Genomic DNA, 17,317 nt, shown 5'->3' on the forward strand with positions numbered 1-17,317 from the left:
TTCATCTCTGTCAGAAAAAGATTTAAGAGTTGCGGTGGTTTTTTATCCTCTGCATTTTAGTATATTGTTTATTCTTTCAACCTGTGTAAACTATGGGGAGAGACTACCTAACATCTGTAAATTATGTCTGTGAATGTTGCTTCTTCAAATAAGCTCAGATGTGCTTTAGTGTAAAGCATGTTCTTACTAAAACACAGCATGCAGACACAAATTAGTTTTAAAACAAGCCCTGAACAAAAAATAAGGCATCTGAAATAAACTGTATTATGTTCTGAAGCTTGATGGTTTGGATGTAAAGGTTTTTTAACAGAAGACTGGTTATATTGACAAGACACAGAAACTAAACTAAGAATGGGTGAAGGTTTGAATAAAACTGTTTTAGGCAACTGCCTTCTTTGTATGTTTCCAGTCCACAATATTTTGGTTCATCTGGTGTACTGTAAATATGCATCACTGAGAAAAGCACTGGGTGAACCAATTGGATCATAACAAATAGGGGAATGCCAGGGTGACTTCTGCTTTGCTGATAAAGTTCTGGAACAAATATAGCTTAGCTTGATTGTAAAGATGGCTGAGAGCTTGTGGGTCAGGATCAGAGGAGAGGCCAGTAAGGGTGGTAGCGTGATGGGAGTTTGTTCCTGACCATCTGATCAGGGAGTGAATGATGTCTTCTCTAAAAAACTTAGGGAATTCTCTGTATCATTAAACCTCTGTTCTTGTGGGGGCCTTTAACTTCTTTGACATCTGCTGAAAGGACAAAACAGCAGTATGCAGTCAAGAAGCATTCTGAAGGATGTCAGGGATAACTTCTTGATACCCACTTCATAAATTCTTTGGCATGCAGTAATGGCCTTAGGAAAGCCAGAGCTCACCTATAATTGACACTTAGAATAGATGTCAAGGACAAAAAGAAGAGCTTCTAGCCCTGCGTTGGAAATTAAAAGGCTGAACAAAGAAAACGTGGGATTGCTGATAAATGGGGTGGATGATTTAGTGACAGCAAATGTAAATGTTGTTGAGGTACTTGATGCTTTTGTTGCTTCAGTCCTCACAAACAAGGTCTTCCAGTGGTCTGTGCTTAGTGGAAGGAAGACTGACCAGTAGTGGATGAAGGATCAATTTGGGGAACTTGACCCATAAAAGCCCATAGGGGCCAAGAGGTACTTCATGAAATTCAAGAGGTGTAAATCCACAGTCTTTCCCTGGGAAGAAAGTATCCCCTGCCACAATACAGAGTGGGGCTGACTGCCTCACAGGAAAGTAGCTTTGCTGAAAAGACCCTGGGGGTCTTGGCAGAGAGCAAGCTAAATGTGAGCCAGCAACATGCCTGGCAGCAAGGAAGGCCAACAGCTTTCTGGACTGTATGAACAGGACCACAGGCAGTAGAATTGGGGGAGGTGATTATCTCCTGCACTCAGCACTCCTTAAACCACATCTAGCTACTGTGTCCAGTTTGGGCCTCCAATGTGAGAAAGGCATTGATAACCTGGAGCAAGTTTAGTGGAGGGCCACCAAGATGGTTGGGGTTGGAACCCTCTGTGTATGAGGAAAGGCTGAGACTGGGGCTTGTTCAGCCTGGAGAATAGATGACTTCGGGGAGACCTAGCAGCAGCCTGTCACTGCCTATGGAGAGGTTATCAAGGAGACTGGTGTGTGGTAGGAACACAAAAGATGATAGGCATAAGTGAAATGAGATGTTCAGACAGGAAAAGGCTAGAAGGGAAAGCTTTTTGCTCGTGAGGACAGTCAAGCAGTGGAACAGGTTGCTCACAGAGCCCGTGAAGTTTCTGTCTGTCCTCAGAGGTTTTCAAGTTGCAACTGGACAAAGCCATGAGCAAGCTGGTCTGATCCCATAGCTGGTCCTGCTTTGAACAGGAGGTTGCACTAGAGACCACCTGAGGTCCCTTCCCACTTCACTGATTCTATCACTTTTCCCTTGGTTTCAGGAAAAAAAGGTTTCATTTATGGTGGGGGTTTTTTTCCCATTCAAATTGTTTGGATGACAGTGCAAAATGGTCTACTCCGGTAATCCTCCAAGAGACAAATCTTGGATGACATCAAGATCGTCATGTAGTATGTCCTTAAAAGTGCTGCATTGTTAATTTTCTTTAACTTATGATAAGTTGCCTTTATATTTCAAGCTGTTATTAATGAAAATGTATGCATGCAATAGGAGATCATTAGGGCATTAAACTGACAAGGGTTCTTTAGCTTAGTATTTTTTTTTTTAACGTAAAGAACTTGTGTAGTAGTCTTATTTTCAGAATGTTTCTGTCCACTGTTTTAAGTTAAAACAATGTTCATCCTGTGTGTTTGTTAAGTGTACTAAGAAATTATCTCATAAAAGTTGTTTTTAATGGACATAGTCAAAAAAAGGAAAGAATGGGCTACCATAAAACAACAAGGAGAAAAAAAACAACCCCAGCTTTGGAATATTCTTGTAAGATACACTGTGTAATGCATTTTAAACCAGAATTGACAAAATGTTTGTGAAAGTGAACAGTAGGGAATATTTCTGTGCTCAGCATATCTGTCAAACGCAGATATGTGTGTACACATTTTTTATAACAGCCTTCTATTCATTAACAACATTTGTATATTTACAATTTGCTTTATAGAACTGTTCAGTGTTTGCCAGAGTTTTCTGCTGGACTGGAATTACTGAGCAGGTATGACCTTTCATTTCTTTGTTAGTGTCTGCTTCCTATAATTTCAGAAATAACTTTATTAGGTTAAGAAAATGAGAAGAAAAATCAAGGTGTCACGAATTCTGCAGTTGGTAGAGTGGGGGTGGTTACAAAATAATAAATATGTTTAAAGCTTGCCCAATCCTGAAGTGCTGTCATATTAATGAAACAGAAGTTCTGGAGGAAAAGCAACGTTTGAAAGATTACATTAGTTCATGGTCTAATGCACAGGGATGAAAGAGATCAGCACTGAGGCCCAGCCTGTGGTTTAAATTTGATGTTTTATAACTTGTACATATTTGATATGATTTCATTCTGGTATAATAGAGACAGTATGCCTGTCATTGCCATGAAGAGAAAGTGTATTCCATGTGTATTTAATCACATTTTTTCGGAGTAACAGAAGCTATCTGCATTACAAATTTCCTTTGTATTTTTATCTTTTTAAAAAAATCTCTTTTTTTGGGGGTGTGTGTGTGATTACAATCTTGTTAATTTTTTTTCATTTTCTTAATGAAATTGTGTTCCAAGTAGTGCTTAAGGCTTTCATGTGTAGTCTTATAAATATTGCTGGGTCCATTTAGCTCTTAATGTAAGCTAGCAGGTTAAAAAACATGAATTGCTTTTTCTTTGAAATAAATTATTTCTTTACTGTATACTTGTCTTGGTAGAACAGTAAATACCAGAAGGAACTGTACAGCTTTTTAAACTGTTATTTCTGGTAGTCACTGTAAATATAAGCACAGTGGCATCCATAAAATCCTCTTCCTTTGTAAGGGGAACATAGTAAGAATAGTAATTTATCTTTCTTCTCTTCAGATATGAAAATGCTTGGGCTGCCCTTCACAAAGGAGCCAAAGATTGTGCAAAAGCTGGAGAGGTAGGAAAAAATACCAATGCCACATTTGAAATATTTTTAAATGTATAAAGAATTTTAAACTAAAATTTTTAGTACCAGCATACTGGGTTGACCCTGACCACTAGGTAAGCACCCACACAGCCTTGTTCACTCCCCCACCAGTGGGACAGAGGAGAGAATAGGAAGAAAAATGAGAAAAGTCATGGTTCAAGTTATTAATTGAAGGACAGAGTTAAAACAAGTGATGCAAAAGCAGTCACTCATAACCTCCCACAAGCAGACCAATGCCCACCCATTCTCAGAGCAATGGTTACCTTGGAAGACCAAACCCTTAGTTTTTATTCTTGAGCGTGTTGTTACATGATATGAAATATCCCTTTGGCCAACGGTCAACTGTTGTGGCTGTGTCCCTTCCCAACTTCTTGCCTACTCCCAGCCTACTCGCTGCAGGAGGAGCAGGGGTGAGTGGGGAAGAGAGAAAGTCTTGACACTGTACAACCACTGTTCAGAAATATCCAAAAACATTGGTGTGTTATCAACACTGTTTTGGTTGGAAATGCAAGACACAGCACCATATGGGCTGCTATGAAGAAAATTAGCTCCATCCCAGCTGGATCCAGTACAACCAGTATAATGAAAAAGTAATGCTCTGTATTGCTGCTTGGGAAAAATGCCAAGTTGCACTGCCTTTCACTGTGGTTTTAAGATGGTGTTTGACAAGCAGCTGATGAAATGGATCAGAATGTCCAGTTCCTCTTGTTTCTCACAGCTCTTCCAGATTTGATGGTACTCAGCCTACAATTAATATTCTTAAAGGTTTAAACATAGATATTGTAAAAATAGAAATTCTCTGTGATCATGTTTCTCACAAGGTATCATCTGACAAGAATTATCTGAAGTTCATTCTCCTGTTTACTTTCTGATATTTCAATTACTATAACAAACATCGAGTGTGAGAATTTCCTAGTGCATTTAAAGTACTTTTTAACTGATACATTGACACCCAGAATTTGTCTTCTGTCCTTTGTTCAGATAGTTGCAATCACTACTTGCACTTAAGCAAAAAATATTAATTATATCAGCTTCCTGTTTTTCTATGGGCTATGTTAGGTTAGAGAAGGATATTGAGAAGTACAGCTTTGTCGGAGTATGACAAGAAGGTGATGGTAAAAATAAGACGTACCCAGAAGTTCAGGTGGTCAGTTTTTGCACTCTTCTGCCATTGTTTGAAATATTTTAAGTTAGCTAGGAATATTATTTTGAGACTGCCTAAGACATCTTAACATTGCCAATAAATGGCAGTGTAAACAATAAATAGTAATGTAAACAGTAATGTAATGCAAACATTAAATACTGTGATGCAATATAAATGATTGCAGAAATGATGTTGCATGTTACTGCTGTAGCTCTTTAAAAGCAGTGGGGAGGCTGGGAAAGTATAGACTATATTTGGGGTTGAAGCATGTTGGTGGTTAGTATCAGGGTAGGGCTGCCCTCTCCTAGTGGACAGGAAATGGCAAGATTTGACTTGTTTGGCTGAAAAGATTCAGGAAGCATCTGTGCTTTCGTTCTAATTTTGTTCAGTTTTCTTACCCTGGAAGTAAAGTGACAAGTTGTGTGGTTTGTTTCTGGAGTGAAGGGAAATAAAACTTCCAGTAAGTGCTACCAATGCACTGCTCTGCTGTTCTGGAGGTCTGCACCAGACTTTCAATTTCAAACCCTGTTTAAGGGGCAGACAGTATAAGCTGGGTGGCCACGATGCAGAGCAGGACTGAGTTGTGGGGTTCTCTGTCCTGGCTGAAATCTTCACTTTGGCTGGCTGCATCCTCCCTGACTCTTCTGGTTTCCTTAGGAGTCTTCTCTGTATCTTTTTCCAATGGATAAAAAACTCACTGCTTAATATATTTTGAAGAGGTGTATTTAGGGTAAGAAAGATATTATCTTATGTTCTTATTTTTCTTGCCTAATAGCATGGCCCACTTTTTCCACCTGTTCCAGTGAAAACCTTCCATTAGTAGAGATGAAGTTCTCTCTGCCAGCTTTGTGTGCTTTACTGCTCATGATGATTTTTTTTTAGATCTCTTAAGTGACTTGCTTACAATTTTGTAATACTTGCAATAGTTTGATTTAAAAACTCTAGTTCTGAAAACCATGTGAGGTTTCATGTATATAAAACCTGTGTAACCTTAATCTCACATATTATGGCTGCTTGGGAAAATTAAAATGAAAAACTTCAAAAAAGTCTTTGAAATTTTCCATGAAATTCAGATGTTTACTTTTGGGAGAATCCAAAATATGTATTGCTTGTGGTTTTTTGTTTGCTTCTTTTTTATAAAAGTAGAAAATACAGAGTTCAATAAAATAAGAATTATGTAAGCACACAAGATTGCCTGTACTATATCAGACCTAAAGGTCCACTTGTCCGGTATCCTATTTCTGGTACTGGCCCCCAGGAGATAAGCTACTCATGCTGTCTTATTTATAAATGTTGAACAGAGAAAGGAAAGTGAAAATTTCAAGCTTGAATTGCTGCCTACAGTCTTACCATGTTAAATTATAGATGCTAACTACCAGTTCCATCTACAAAATTGTCCTAAAAATACTGCTTTTAGATGATTGTAATTTTAGCTGCATTCAGCTATCTCTGGGCTGAAATATTTTTCTGGTGTTTGCCCCAATCTCATGGTGTGTTTTTTGTTTGCTTTACTGATTTAACTGATTAAATCCCACATCTCATTCTCAAAAATAGACTTGGCTTTATTTAAATAAGGATATTGGTCTTCTGAAGTGTTTCATTACTCACTGGGCTTTGGAATAAGTTTTAAAACCTTGTCTGGTAAAACAGGATGGCTTCTTGACAGGGAGAAGTTGTTGTTCTAAACAAATCTGTCTGAGGTGGGTAGAATTGTAAATCTTTGAGAACTTCCTTTGCCCATTTTTCAGATTTTTTCCGTTTCTGCATCTAAATTCTACAAAAACTGAGGAATCCAGAATGCAGTTACAGCCATGGGCTACAGTTGTGTGCAAGAGGAAGAATGGGCAATGGAACTAAGAGCAGGGAAACTATAATTGAATCATCTCAAGTATCATATACAAGGGAAACATATGTTACCCAAGATCTCTTGATCTTGCTGTTTTTCATAGAATCTGATCTATGTAAATAAAACTTTTAAGCCGCTTATCCATAAAATACTTCCTACATTGATTAGTATATTGAGAAATAACTTTTTATCTTGTTTTGATCAATGCATTTTGATATAAATATTTGATACTACAGGGGCTTTCTTGATCATGTTGTATATTTACTTGAGAAGTACACAAGTGGCAGTGCTATAAGGTTGCTGTGTCGACCTTACGCTTGCAGATGTGTGAATTAGAAAAATTAGTCAAGATGCTCATAAATAGGTTCATAAATTTGCAAGTAAAGTAAAGAACCTGTTTGTTTCAGCTGGTGGATAGTGAAGTTGTGATGCTTTCTGCACATTGGGAGAAGAAAAGGAACAGTCTGGTGGAACTACAGGATCAGCTCCAACAAATACCTGGGTTTTTAGCAGATCTGGAATGCCTCACGGCAGGCCTAGGTAAGGTTTTCTACACATAACAAGCATTCAAGTCAGTACAGAGGATTAGACTGAAGTGCAGCTGTCATGAACTTTGCAATTATAAAATTCAATTTTGCTTCCCAAACACATCCTTTCTATTATAAAACAGTAGTTCTTAAACTGGTTTTGTAAAAGAGCAAAATTATTAGTGATTGCTCTCCCAGCAGTTAAAACATTGTGTCATTATTTAGAAAAAAATATTGCATGGCAACTGCACATCTTGGTGTGAACAGGTGAAAATTATTATTCTTGAAGTCTTTTTAACTTCTTAAAGATTTGTAAGTAGTGTGAACACTCATGCATGTAGTTGCTTCTCTTTGATTGAGTCTATGTAATTTCATACAACAATTTGTTTTAAATCATCATTTGATTGGGGGGGCAAGGGGGGCAAGAAATTTACCTGGCTTGGGACATTTTCAAGGCAGAAACTTTTTGGTGAGAGTAATTGTTGGTTCCAAAGCTATTTTCCATAGTTTAAGTTAGTGTACAAGGTTAAGCTATTCTGAAGTCATACCCAGCTGGGTGAAACTAGCAATGCTGCATATTAAGGTTATCAAATACTTCATGTTTGTTACATGGGTTCCAATTTTTAGAACTTTACCAAATGTTAACCTGTCGATTTAATTTAAAACATGAAAAGATGAATCCTTTAGTGCACTACTTCTGGAAACTTCTCATACGAAACAGTTGATCCACTGTTGAAAATGAAATTAGGAAAAAATGTTCTGGCCTCTTAGTCTCTGAAAAGCTCTAGTGTTACTGAGCCTTAAAACAGGGGTGCAGCGTTTGACAAGAGCCAAGCCTTTCTGTCAACAGTAGGCCTCTTGCTACCTCCATGAAAATCTGTTCAAGTTGCATCAAATTACAGTTTTGAAAAACTGCTGTCTGTGCATGGATTTTAGTAGCCGAGTTCCCCAGGGGCGTTGCCTGCAGTATTCCTACAGCAGCTGGGAAGTATGCAGGAATTGTTCGTGTAATTGCAGGTCTTGTTTTTTGTGGGGTGGGCTGGATTTGTGTGCTGGCATCTGATGTTGAAGAAAAGAAGGGTTCTTTTCTGTATTCAAAGGCTAATTCTCATTCTTCTATGGTCAGTGGATATGCACAAATAGGCTTTTGTTCCTAGGTAAGCTGGTAATAACTTTGCTATTTCTTTCTGAACCAAGGAATATATTTAAATTTTTATTACAATTTTCTTATACCACCTTATTTAGTAAGGCTTTATCATGTGTGGTAACCGTTTAATGTTGGCTTTTTGAAAAGCTCAATTATTTTCTAAGGAAGTAGCAATTCAAATAATGATTTATTTAAGTACTGATTTTAATATCATGCACAAAATGATGCAGTCCACTGGTAGACCAAAGATAAACAATATAATAAAACCTAGTGGAATTGTCTTTATAGTTCATAACTGCAAATGCTGTAAATCCTGATGAATTGGGGTTACCTTCCCATTCCTAATATTATAGTTTTATGAACCAGAATTAATCTCATCCTCATTGTAGAATTACTTGGAGAAGGCTCACTGTCTCCAGAATATTTTTGATACTGTACCAGCAGGATTTGAGGAAGCATTAACCAGTCTGCTTGGGGAAGCTAATGAATTTTGAAGTCTACTGCTAAGATTGTGAGATTTGAACCAAATCTAGCCTCACCTCATGTGTCAGATTTCAAGTAATTCACCTAGAGGTTTTTATTAGTTCCTCCTAACCACTGCGAGTTTTTTTGGAATTGTTTTTTTTCTGTTAAGTTATATAGCATATACTTAAGAGAAAGGTATAATTCATATCAAATTCACCATCTATGCTTCTGGAAGTGATTTACCGGAAATTTGCTGTGATATTCTGCTCACCGTTTTTAGTTTTTATAACTCTGAACTATCTGTTTTTTATAAATGTAAACTGTATTCACTTTTCCAAGAGATGATTAATACTGTGGCTGTGAATTTTAAATACGGGTGAAACATTCTGTAAAAAAAATATGTGAATATAGAATTTTAAACTGCTATGTCCTGGGTTGTGCATCCAAGATGTAATTTGGCTAATATTCATAATTTCAGAAAAGTAATAGTTCTGTGTTGTGACATGATACACTTCTAATAAATAGATTAATGCTTTTATTTTGAAAGTAGATAGGGAACCCTGGCTGCTTTTGATAAAAGAAATTTCAGATAAGGGGAATGAGCCTTTTTAGCGACCTACTTAAAATTGGTATGAGTCATGTACAGATTCTTTAGCTTTTGCTGTGTATTACAAGACACATTGTCATTAGCACTTTATTTATAAAAGTCCTTTAACTTAGGTACTCAGATTATCAGTCATCCCTCACTTCAAGGAAAAAGTCTGTGTCTTCATTTGATAAATTTATTGTATTATGCAATGTCTTGTAGCTTCTGTTGAAAACCTTGAAGAAAAAATTACTCTCATGTAAAAGTGAAAAGGACAGTTATTGCCCTTTCAAAGTCCAGAATTTGAATCATCACTTAAGCCAATTTTTATTTGAGATGTTGTAGAAAATACCTGCTTGCCAATATCTGACATACTTGCCTTAATATGAAATATGCTTCATGTTTGAGCAGGGGCACTTTGCTCAAATATCTGTTTTGATTTCAGCAAATCAAGGCACACAAACCTTGATCCATGTCAAATTTTCACTACTCTTTTTTTTAAACATCTAATGTTAAGCATCTACTTGATAGTGGTTTCAGAAAGGCTGATCACGAACATAGGTGACAGATCCAATGTAGGGTGATAGTATTTAGACTGGTGAGACTGGGAAGAAAATAAGGCTGGGTATATATTCACAGGGATACAAGCCATTGCTTCGTAATCTTTAATAAATATTTTTTTCCAGGTATGGATAAGATGAATGTGTAAATCCATTAGGGAAACAGAAACTTTTCTCACTGCTTAGGGGAAGTATCCTTGTTTATATCTTGAGAAGAAGGACATGCTTTATTTTCAGATTGTGTATCAAGTATGAAGGTTGCTGTTTTCTAGCTTTGCAAAATCCAATCCAATTTGTTCGGAGAAGCACAAGTGTTTTGCATAAAAGAGAAGAAAGAAAGGCCATGTACCCTTTGTTTCAGAAGGGAGATTAAAGTCTTCTTAATGGCCTCTTCATACATTAGGGAAATGTAGTAAAACTTGTGAAATATAAGGTCACAGTGATTATAATACCTTTTTCATTAAATACAAGATTTTGATTTTGGTAACATTTGAGCTACTTTAAGAACTTAATACCCCATGTTTCGGGTACTTGTTTTGCAGCAAAAAAGGTATGTTTAATGCAATATACTTATTTTTTTAATTCTTGATAAAAATGCAAAAGATTTTTCCAGTTAGAATAATGCAATATACTTCCAGCAACATCTTGTATTTTGAGATTATAGAATTTAATTTTTGCTCATGTCATCAGTTTCTAGATAGCCTCTAAAGCAGTACTTCTATAGGAGGAAAAAGTATAGTGAGTAACAGCCCACAGACTTACCTCTTTGGGCAAGGCATGAGTGTCTTCGGGGAAGATAAGTCATTAGTTTACTATTACCTATTTATTAATTGTGGCTTATGTCAGGATTTAGATACTAGTAGGTATGGGTCAAGTAAAAGGGAATTTAAGACCAGACAATATATCAATCAAGATTTTTCACAGAGCTGGCATTTGAACTTGGACTTTTGAATTGTGTTTGGTTACTTAACAGTTTCTTTTTCATTCGCATCTAGCAGTTGATAGCTCTTGAAAAAGAGCTGGAAAATGTTTTATAATGCAGAAATCTAGAACACACATGGCATGAGAAGACTCTAGTTTTTAGTGGGTTTTTTTTTTACTTAAAAATTATTTTTGAAGTTAGGAGAGCTGTGAAAACTTCTACTGTAAATGAGTAATAATTTGTAGTTGGGAAGATGGTTAAAGAAAATAATATTTTATTTATTATTAATTAGAACAGTTTTTCTAACTGGTTGACCAGTTGTTCAAAAACTACTGATACTTTTTTTGCTTTTGTGAGTTTTGTTGTTTGAGATGAAACGGCATTTAACTTTTACTGAGAAAGTCAGGGAAAATATTGGGGGGGTGTAGGTAAAACCAGGGAATTTGAATAATATAGTGTAATGATACCTATGTTCAACAGGGAGTTTTTCATAGGCTCCAGGGCAGAATGCTTCAGCGGAGAGGGTTGTTGTGTAAGGTAGAGGTATATATGTATAAAAGGCATATAGTTTGGTGTTGTAAACTTGGAAATGTCTGTGGCTTGAATACAGAAGGAAAAACAACCTAGTATTCTTGCTCTGTAGTTTCAGCAAAGAAGCTACTTCAGGTTCATGTGAATGGTATGATACTAGCTGGGTTTAAGATCTTTTCTTTAAAAACAAATCAAAATCAGCACTAGTAGAACTGTAATTATGTAAAGAATTTTTTAAAGTGTTGCAGCCGAATTGAGCTCTTTCTGCACATACATGTCTTTCACTGCTCATATTATTTTAAGCCTAGTAATCTGTGTCCCTGTCTGACCTAGAGGTAGAGAGAATTTCTTTGATGTAATTGTTTCCATCCTTTCTGTTTTCTGCCTTTTTGTCTTTTAGTCAGAAAACAAATGAACTTTGTAAAAATTTCTTTCATATTCCTTGGTGGCTCCTGTTGTTTTGGTGGCTGGGACAGTGCAGGCAGGTTGCACTTATAGTAGGAAAAACTGAAAACTAATATTTTCTGATGTATAGCTGTCATTTAGCTTTTCTAACAATTTTTGTACTACTGCAGAACTATAGGTTACATAGGTTTCAGTTAAAAGAAATTTTATTTGGTAAATTTAAATTAGTTAAACTTTAGAAGGAAAGTGTTGTCAGGAACAAAATTGTTTTTTGCAATTCTTGAGTACTAGACAAATACTTTAATACCTGAGTAGCTGCTAAACAGTGTACACTGGTGGAAGATAATTCAATCTAATGTCATCGATCAAACATTAACAAACTTTAAAAAAATGAAAACTAAGAAGTAAAACTTGTAATGGTGATATACCTGTGATAGTGTAAGAAATACAGGTCAAACTAATAAACTGGAATGATGTCATCTGACTTTTTTCAATTACCTAATAAAAAATATTATTTCTGCCAAGTGTGACATATTACTATACAGGAAAATTCTTAATCGAAAGGTACAATGAATTTTTTCCAGCCTCCTTAAAAATACTAAAAGGAGGAGATGTTTTTCTGCTTCATAGCAATGCTGTTTCAGAGTGAGGTGGTGATTGTTGCCTGACCACTTGGTTGTGGGATTTCTTGAAGAGCTGGAGAAGTAGTAGTAGTCTTGCAGGTATTCTTTAGAACATTAGCTGGCTTTCTGGGACAGATTCATTCTAGGTGCCACTGTGAACTATAAACTGGAAATTAATTTCTAGATTTCATATTTTTGCTAAATACCTTTATAAAAGTTTGAGATTATTTATCTGTGAATATAGATAAGAGCTGTTCAAAGCATCATGGCTTAAGTTTCAAATTAATTAAATATGTAGCTTTTTTTTGAACTTCCTTTGGATTCACAGCGCGTACATTCTCAGCTAGTCTTCAGGTTTTTTTGTGCAAAGCAACTAAGTTTTCTTTCACTTCAGAAAGAAACATTCTGAAACCTGTGTTGCAGTGAAGTGGGATTGTTGTCTTCTGGAGACATCTTAAATGTTCATTCCTGTTCTTCAGGATCACAGTGTTTTCTGCAGTTGCCACTAGAGGCTGCTCAAATGCTAGTGCAAGGAATTAGTTGCCCTCTAGAATTCACTTTTCTTCATCCTCTTTATTTTCCTGTTCTTTGTTGTCTTTTAATATTAATTCAATAACAAGTACAGCAAAGCAGGTGGTGGGTTTTTTAAAATGGAAAAAACACTGGTTGATAGGTACCTTACTAAATTATCTTGAGCTCTGCTGTGTTTGTGAATTTTGCAGATTAATAAATGAGCAATCATTCTGAAAAGCAAGTTAGCATAATGCAGACATTTGGATTTTAATGCACTCAGAAAAGTCCATTTCTTAAGCAAAAAGGGACCACCAGTAGTAATTGTAGTCATGATATTGCCCTTTGAATAGATCCGGATTTTGTGAGAGGAAGCTGAGTGTGTGGTAAACAACGCACATTCCACAGCACAATCTGTAGAACTGAAGACTTTTTTCTTTTTTTTTTTTCCCCTCAAACTTGTTTCCACATTGTCAACTTCCCTTCACTGCTGCAAGTGATCTGTATACAGATAAATAATTTAAGGACATCTTTGCTGATTATATGATTCATGTTTCCCTTTCTGACCATTGTGGAGCAGTACCTTACTTTTTAGGGACTTAAAAATCTTACTAAGTAATTGGATCTGAATATATGACTCTGCATGCTAGGAAATTTGTTTATGAGGTCTTAACTTTTGCTTTTCTTAGAGGGACCACTAGGATAGCAATTTCTAATTGAGTAATGGCTAAGAAAGTTGAAATTTTGTACACTCCAGGATAGGCTCCAAGTAGAATGGCCAAACCAGAACTGAAGATTTGACTGATGCCTTCAGCTTGCTATTTCCTTCTTTTGAGCATCCAAAACACATTAACTTTAAATCACTTTTTTCTGCCTTGAACTTAATAGTTACTGTCTTGTTTTATGAAGATTACTTCTGTCACAGGCAAAAGTGAAACAGCCATTTGCCAAAACTCAGTTGCTTTAGGTTTTCTGCTATTTCATTCCTTCATCTGTGTAGTTCTTTGCATCAACAATCAAGTTCATACACTGCAACGGATTAGTCTATCTGTCTCTGAACTGCAAAATCCCTTCTATTCTTTGGTTGCTGTTTTGTTTGTAAAAATGTGATTTATCCTTCCTCCTGCAATTTACTTTCCCTGTGGCATAGAAGAAGTCCTGACAAAAGGGTGAATAATAGTCCTGTATTCACACAGCTCCATCCCAGAGTGACTAGCTGGTTAGAGTTTGGGGAAAATAGTTTTTTCCACTTTGGGATCCCAAGGAGGGCCATGGAGTTCAGCATTAATCACCCACAGGGAGAGTGATCCTTTGATACAAGATTCACATGAGATAATTCAGGTCAGAAGGGACCTCAGGAGTTCGTTAGTCCAAATTTCTGCTCAAAAGAGGGTGAGCTATGGGATAAGATCAGGTTTCTCAGCACTTTTCATAGGCATGATCTCTTTTAGCTTGAGACTCTGAACAATTATGGCTAAAGAGTTGATTAAGAGGTTTTGTGTGTTTTTAAGTGCATGGGTATGTAAAATAGCTAAATCTAGAGATTTGCCTATCAGTAAAGGGTCTGTCTTGAGAGTAAACTTTCAAAGTCTGTATTCTTTTATATTATCACAAGGTCATGTGAGAGTTAAAATTCTCCCAGTATGCTTTACTTTCACTTCATTTGAATAATTTAAGATTAGTACTGGTCTTGGTCAGCACAGTTTTGTTCCTCAGATTGATACCAAGCAGGAAGGGGTAAACTGACAGTCAGCCCAAGAAACAAAATTAAATTATAGGTTCTGGATGCTTCTGAAATACAGATCACAAGCCTGTGAGACCAAGATGCTGGGGCAAATACAGTGGTTCAGTGTCTTACTACAAAGGGAACTTCAGATAGATCTCTCTTAACACGGCTCTGCTGTAACTCTTTAGTATTTGTTTTTCTGAGCTGTTTATATATGTGTAATTATTACCGTGTTAATTATGTACCTTTATGAATTACTGTTTCTGTTCAGGTGAGTTGTCCATCTATTGATACAATTTGATATTCATATAAGTATTTCTTATAGCCCAGCTAGAGGCAAAGTTTGAGGAAATGGAGAATCATCTATTGTGTCTTGAGGACCTATGTGAACAGTGTGAGTTGGAAAGATACAGATGTATGCAGACATTACAGCTGGAAAACTACAAGAAAACAAAAAGGTAAATAAAACAATTGCTATAAATATAAATTAGCATAAAATATAAGCCTTTTGTTGTTATTATTTTTTCCCTGTATATAATATAATCCCTTTTATTTTCATCTTTTAAAGAAACAGTAATCTTTGACAGGAAGTTGCAAATTTGTAATAGATTCAATAAGTGTTGGTCTAACTCCTGGTGATGAACAATGAGTGCGTGTATTTGGAAAATTATCACTACGTTGTTGTTAAGATTAAGTTGTGCTTATTATTCTTTACAAACAATTGGGTAAGGGCTATTGTTAATAAGCACTGATAAGTTGTTTCTTTTAATACCTTGCCCTGTTTTTTAAATTTTTTTTTTCATATATATTGTAACCTGTAAAGTTAGGAGCTGTGTTTTCCTCTTACCTTCTTTTCAGTTCTATCCTATCCTGTACTATGAGTACCTTTCACTCTGTATGTTAGGTATTACTCTCCTGCCATTCTCTTACTTGCAAAGACAAGTTTACCTAAAGATAAAGGAGTAAGAGATAAACGTTAAGAGCTTAAATAACTTAAATCTTGACTTTTTTGGTTTTGTTACTGACAGTGCCAAAAATAACCTTACTGAAGGAGATAAGAAAAGCAGTATTAAGTCCGTTCTGTAAATGAAGACATGTGGAGTTAAATTGAAGCAATTTGTCAAAGTCTCTGACAGCCTGTGTTAGGGAGTGGTGATGTTGGCAGTTAGGGATGCTGACAGACCCGGAGCCAGCACTGACATGGGGATAACCAGGTTACTTGATCTGTCGAACCTGGTGTCCTCCTGTTAGTCAGGGGAAGCACCCTGGCACCCTCCCCACTTCTCTTGATTGTGGAAGCAAGTTTGACTCGTGTGGTATGGTCAGAACAACTGGTTTGGTTTATGGTCCTAATTAGGATGTGGTGATCAAGGGCAGGGTTGTGCCAGACTGCACTTGTCACATTTTGCATAGCTTATCTGATTTCCTCTTTCTTGACCCTCCTTTTGCCACTCTTGTACCTATTTTTCTTTTTTCTTTTTTTTTAAATTCCAGTGTCCTCCCAAATAAACAATCCACCCCTAGTTACTTTTTCCCTGTTGGTCCTGGTTTTGCTACTCAGATTTGATATTTCTGATACCATTATCCAGGGAATCTTGGCCTTCTGTGGTGTTACAGATAAGGTTACTGAAGTACTGCTGGCATTGCAAGTTCTGCCTACCAGAAGGTGCCTGATACCTTAAAGATCCCCCTTCAATTTTCTGTGAAGTTTGGCTGTTTCTAACTTAAATCCCCTTTAACCAGCTGTGAAATCCAACCATCCCTCATGGTGCTATCTGTAGCTTTTGTCAGCTTCTTGCTATGTTACCTGTCACATCCAGCAATTTCTCATGTCAATTTCTCATGTTGTGTCCTTTAGTTTTTCACATCCTGTTCATTTAGCTTAACCTCATGCCAGGGCCTCGGCAGTGGTCTTGTCATTTTCCTGCAACCTGGATTTTCTTTTTCCCCAGGCTGGGCAACACCATTTTCTCTCTCTCTCCAGGAAGAGTCAACAGTAGTCAGTATGGCTGAATATTCACTTGTTCAGATCTATTTAAATAATTAAATATTTAATGGTAATAATTTGAAAATTCTAAATATGTGCTATTTAACAAAATAACACAAAAATTTAAAAAGTGCATAAAGCAACAGATTTGTACCCCCTAAAATATAGTAATCTTTCTGAAGTTTTCTGAGTTTTGTTTGTTCTCTAAGCTGTCCTCGCTCCCTCTCCCCCTCCCCTTGCCTCTGCTTTCAACGTCAAAATAGTGTTAAACTGTTGCCTACTTTGTTTAGCAGCATCTAATCAGTTCTATATATAGAATGCTAAGCAAACTACTTAACGTAATTATAAGCTGATTACATTTGGTCAGATCTAGACAAAACAGGAAGAATGCAGGTAATTTCTGGTTGATCATTACCACTGTATTTATTTAGGTAAAAAATTAACTGCTAGGTCGTTACTAGGACTCTTGCCAATGTAGATACCTGAAGAACGAACAGCCAGTTAACTTAATGTGAGTGTGATTTGTTATGTATGTTTGGAACTCATATCCTATCTTCCTCTCTTTAGTGTTTGGGGTTTTTACTGTGATACCGGCTACTGAAAGAATCAAGCGGGGGTTCAGGAGTCTATGCTCTCTCTTTAACACAAGAATTATTTTCAGGGAGTGGTTTTGTGGTAAAAAAAAAAAAAAAAAAAAAAAATCCTGTGTTTTGACAATATAGGGATGAGAGCTGAGATGAA

At 36.4% G+C, this 17,317-nt stretch overlaps 1 protein-coding gene across 2 annotated transcripts in view; it reads left to right on the forward strand.

The window, feature by feature from the left end:
• The window catches only part of DTNBP1 (dystrobrevin binding protein 1), a 69,987-nt gene that overhangs the window by 3,194 nt on the left and 49,476 nt on the right, over nucleotides 1-17,317 (forward strand). The window contains exons 3-6 of one of the 2 annotated variants that reach the window (XM_069809168.1): nucleotides 2,619-2,669; nucleotides 3,507-3,567; nucleotides 6,995-7,127; nucleotides 14,915-15,047. In XM_069809168.1, coding sequence (XP_069665269.1) covers nucleotides 2,619-2,669; nucleotides 3,507-3,567; nucleotides 6,995-7,127; nucleotides 14,915-15,047 — 378 coding nt within the window. The remainder of the gene's footprint in view (nucleotides 1-2,618; nucleotides 2,670-3,506; nucleotides 3,568-6,994; nucleotides 7,128-14,914; nucleotides 15,048-17,317) is intronic. The other variant, XM_069809169.1, reaches the window with a different exon arrangement.

This window comes from Haliaeetus albicilla, chromosome 21 (assembly GCF_947461875.1).
Source record: "Haliaeetus albicilla chromosome 21, bHalAlb1.1, whole genome shotgun sequence".
Classification (NCBI taxonomy): Eukaryota; Metazoa; Chordata; class Aves; order Accipitriformes; family Accipitridae; genus Haliaeetus; species Haliaeetus albicilla.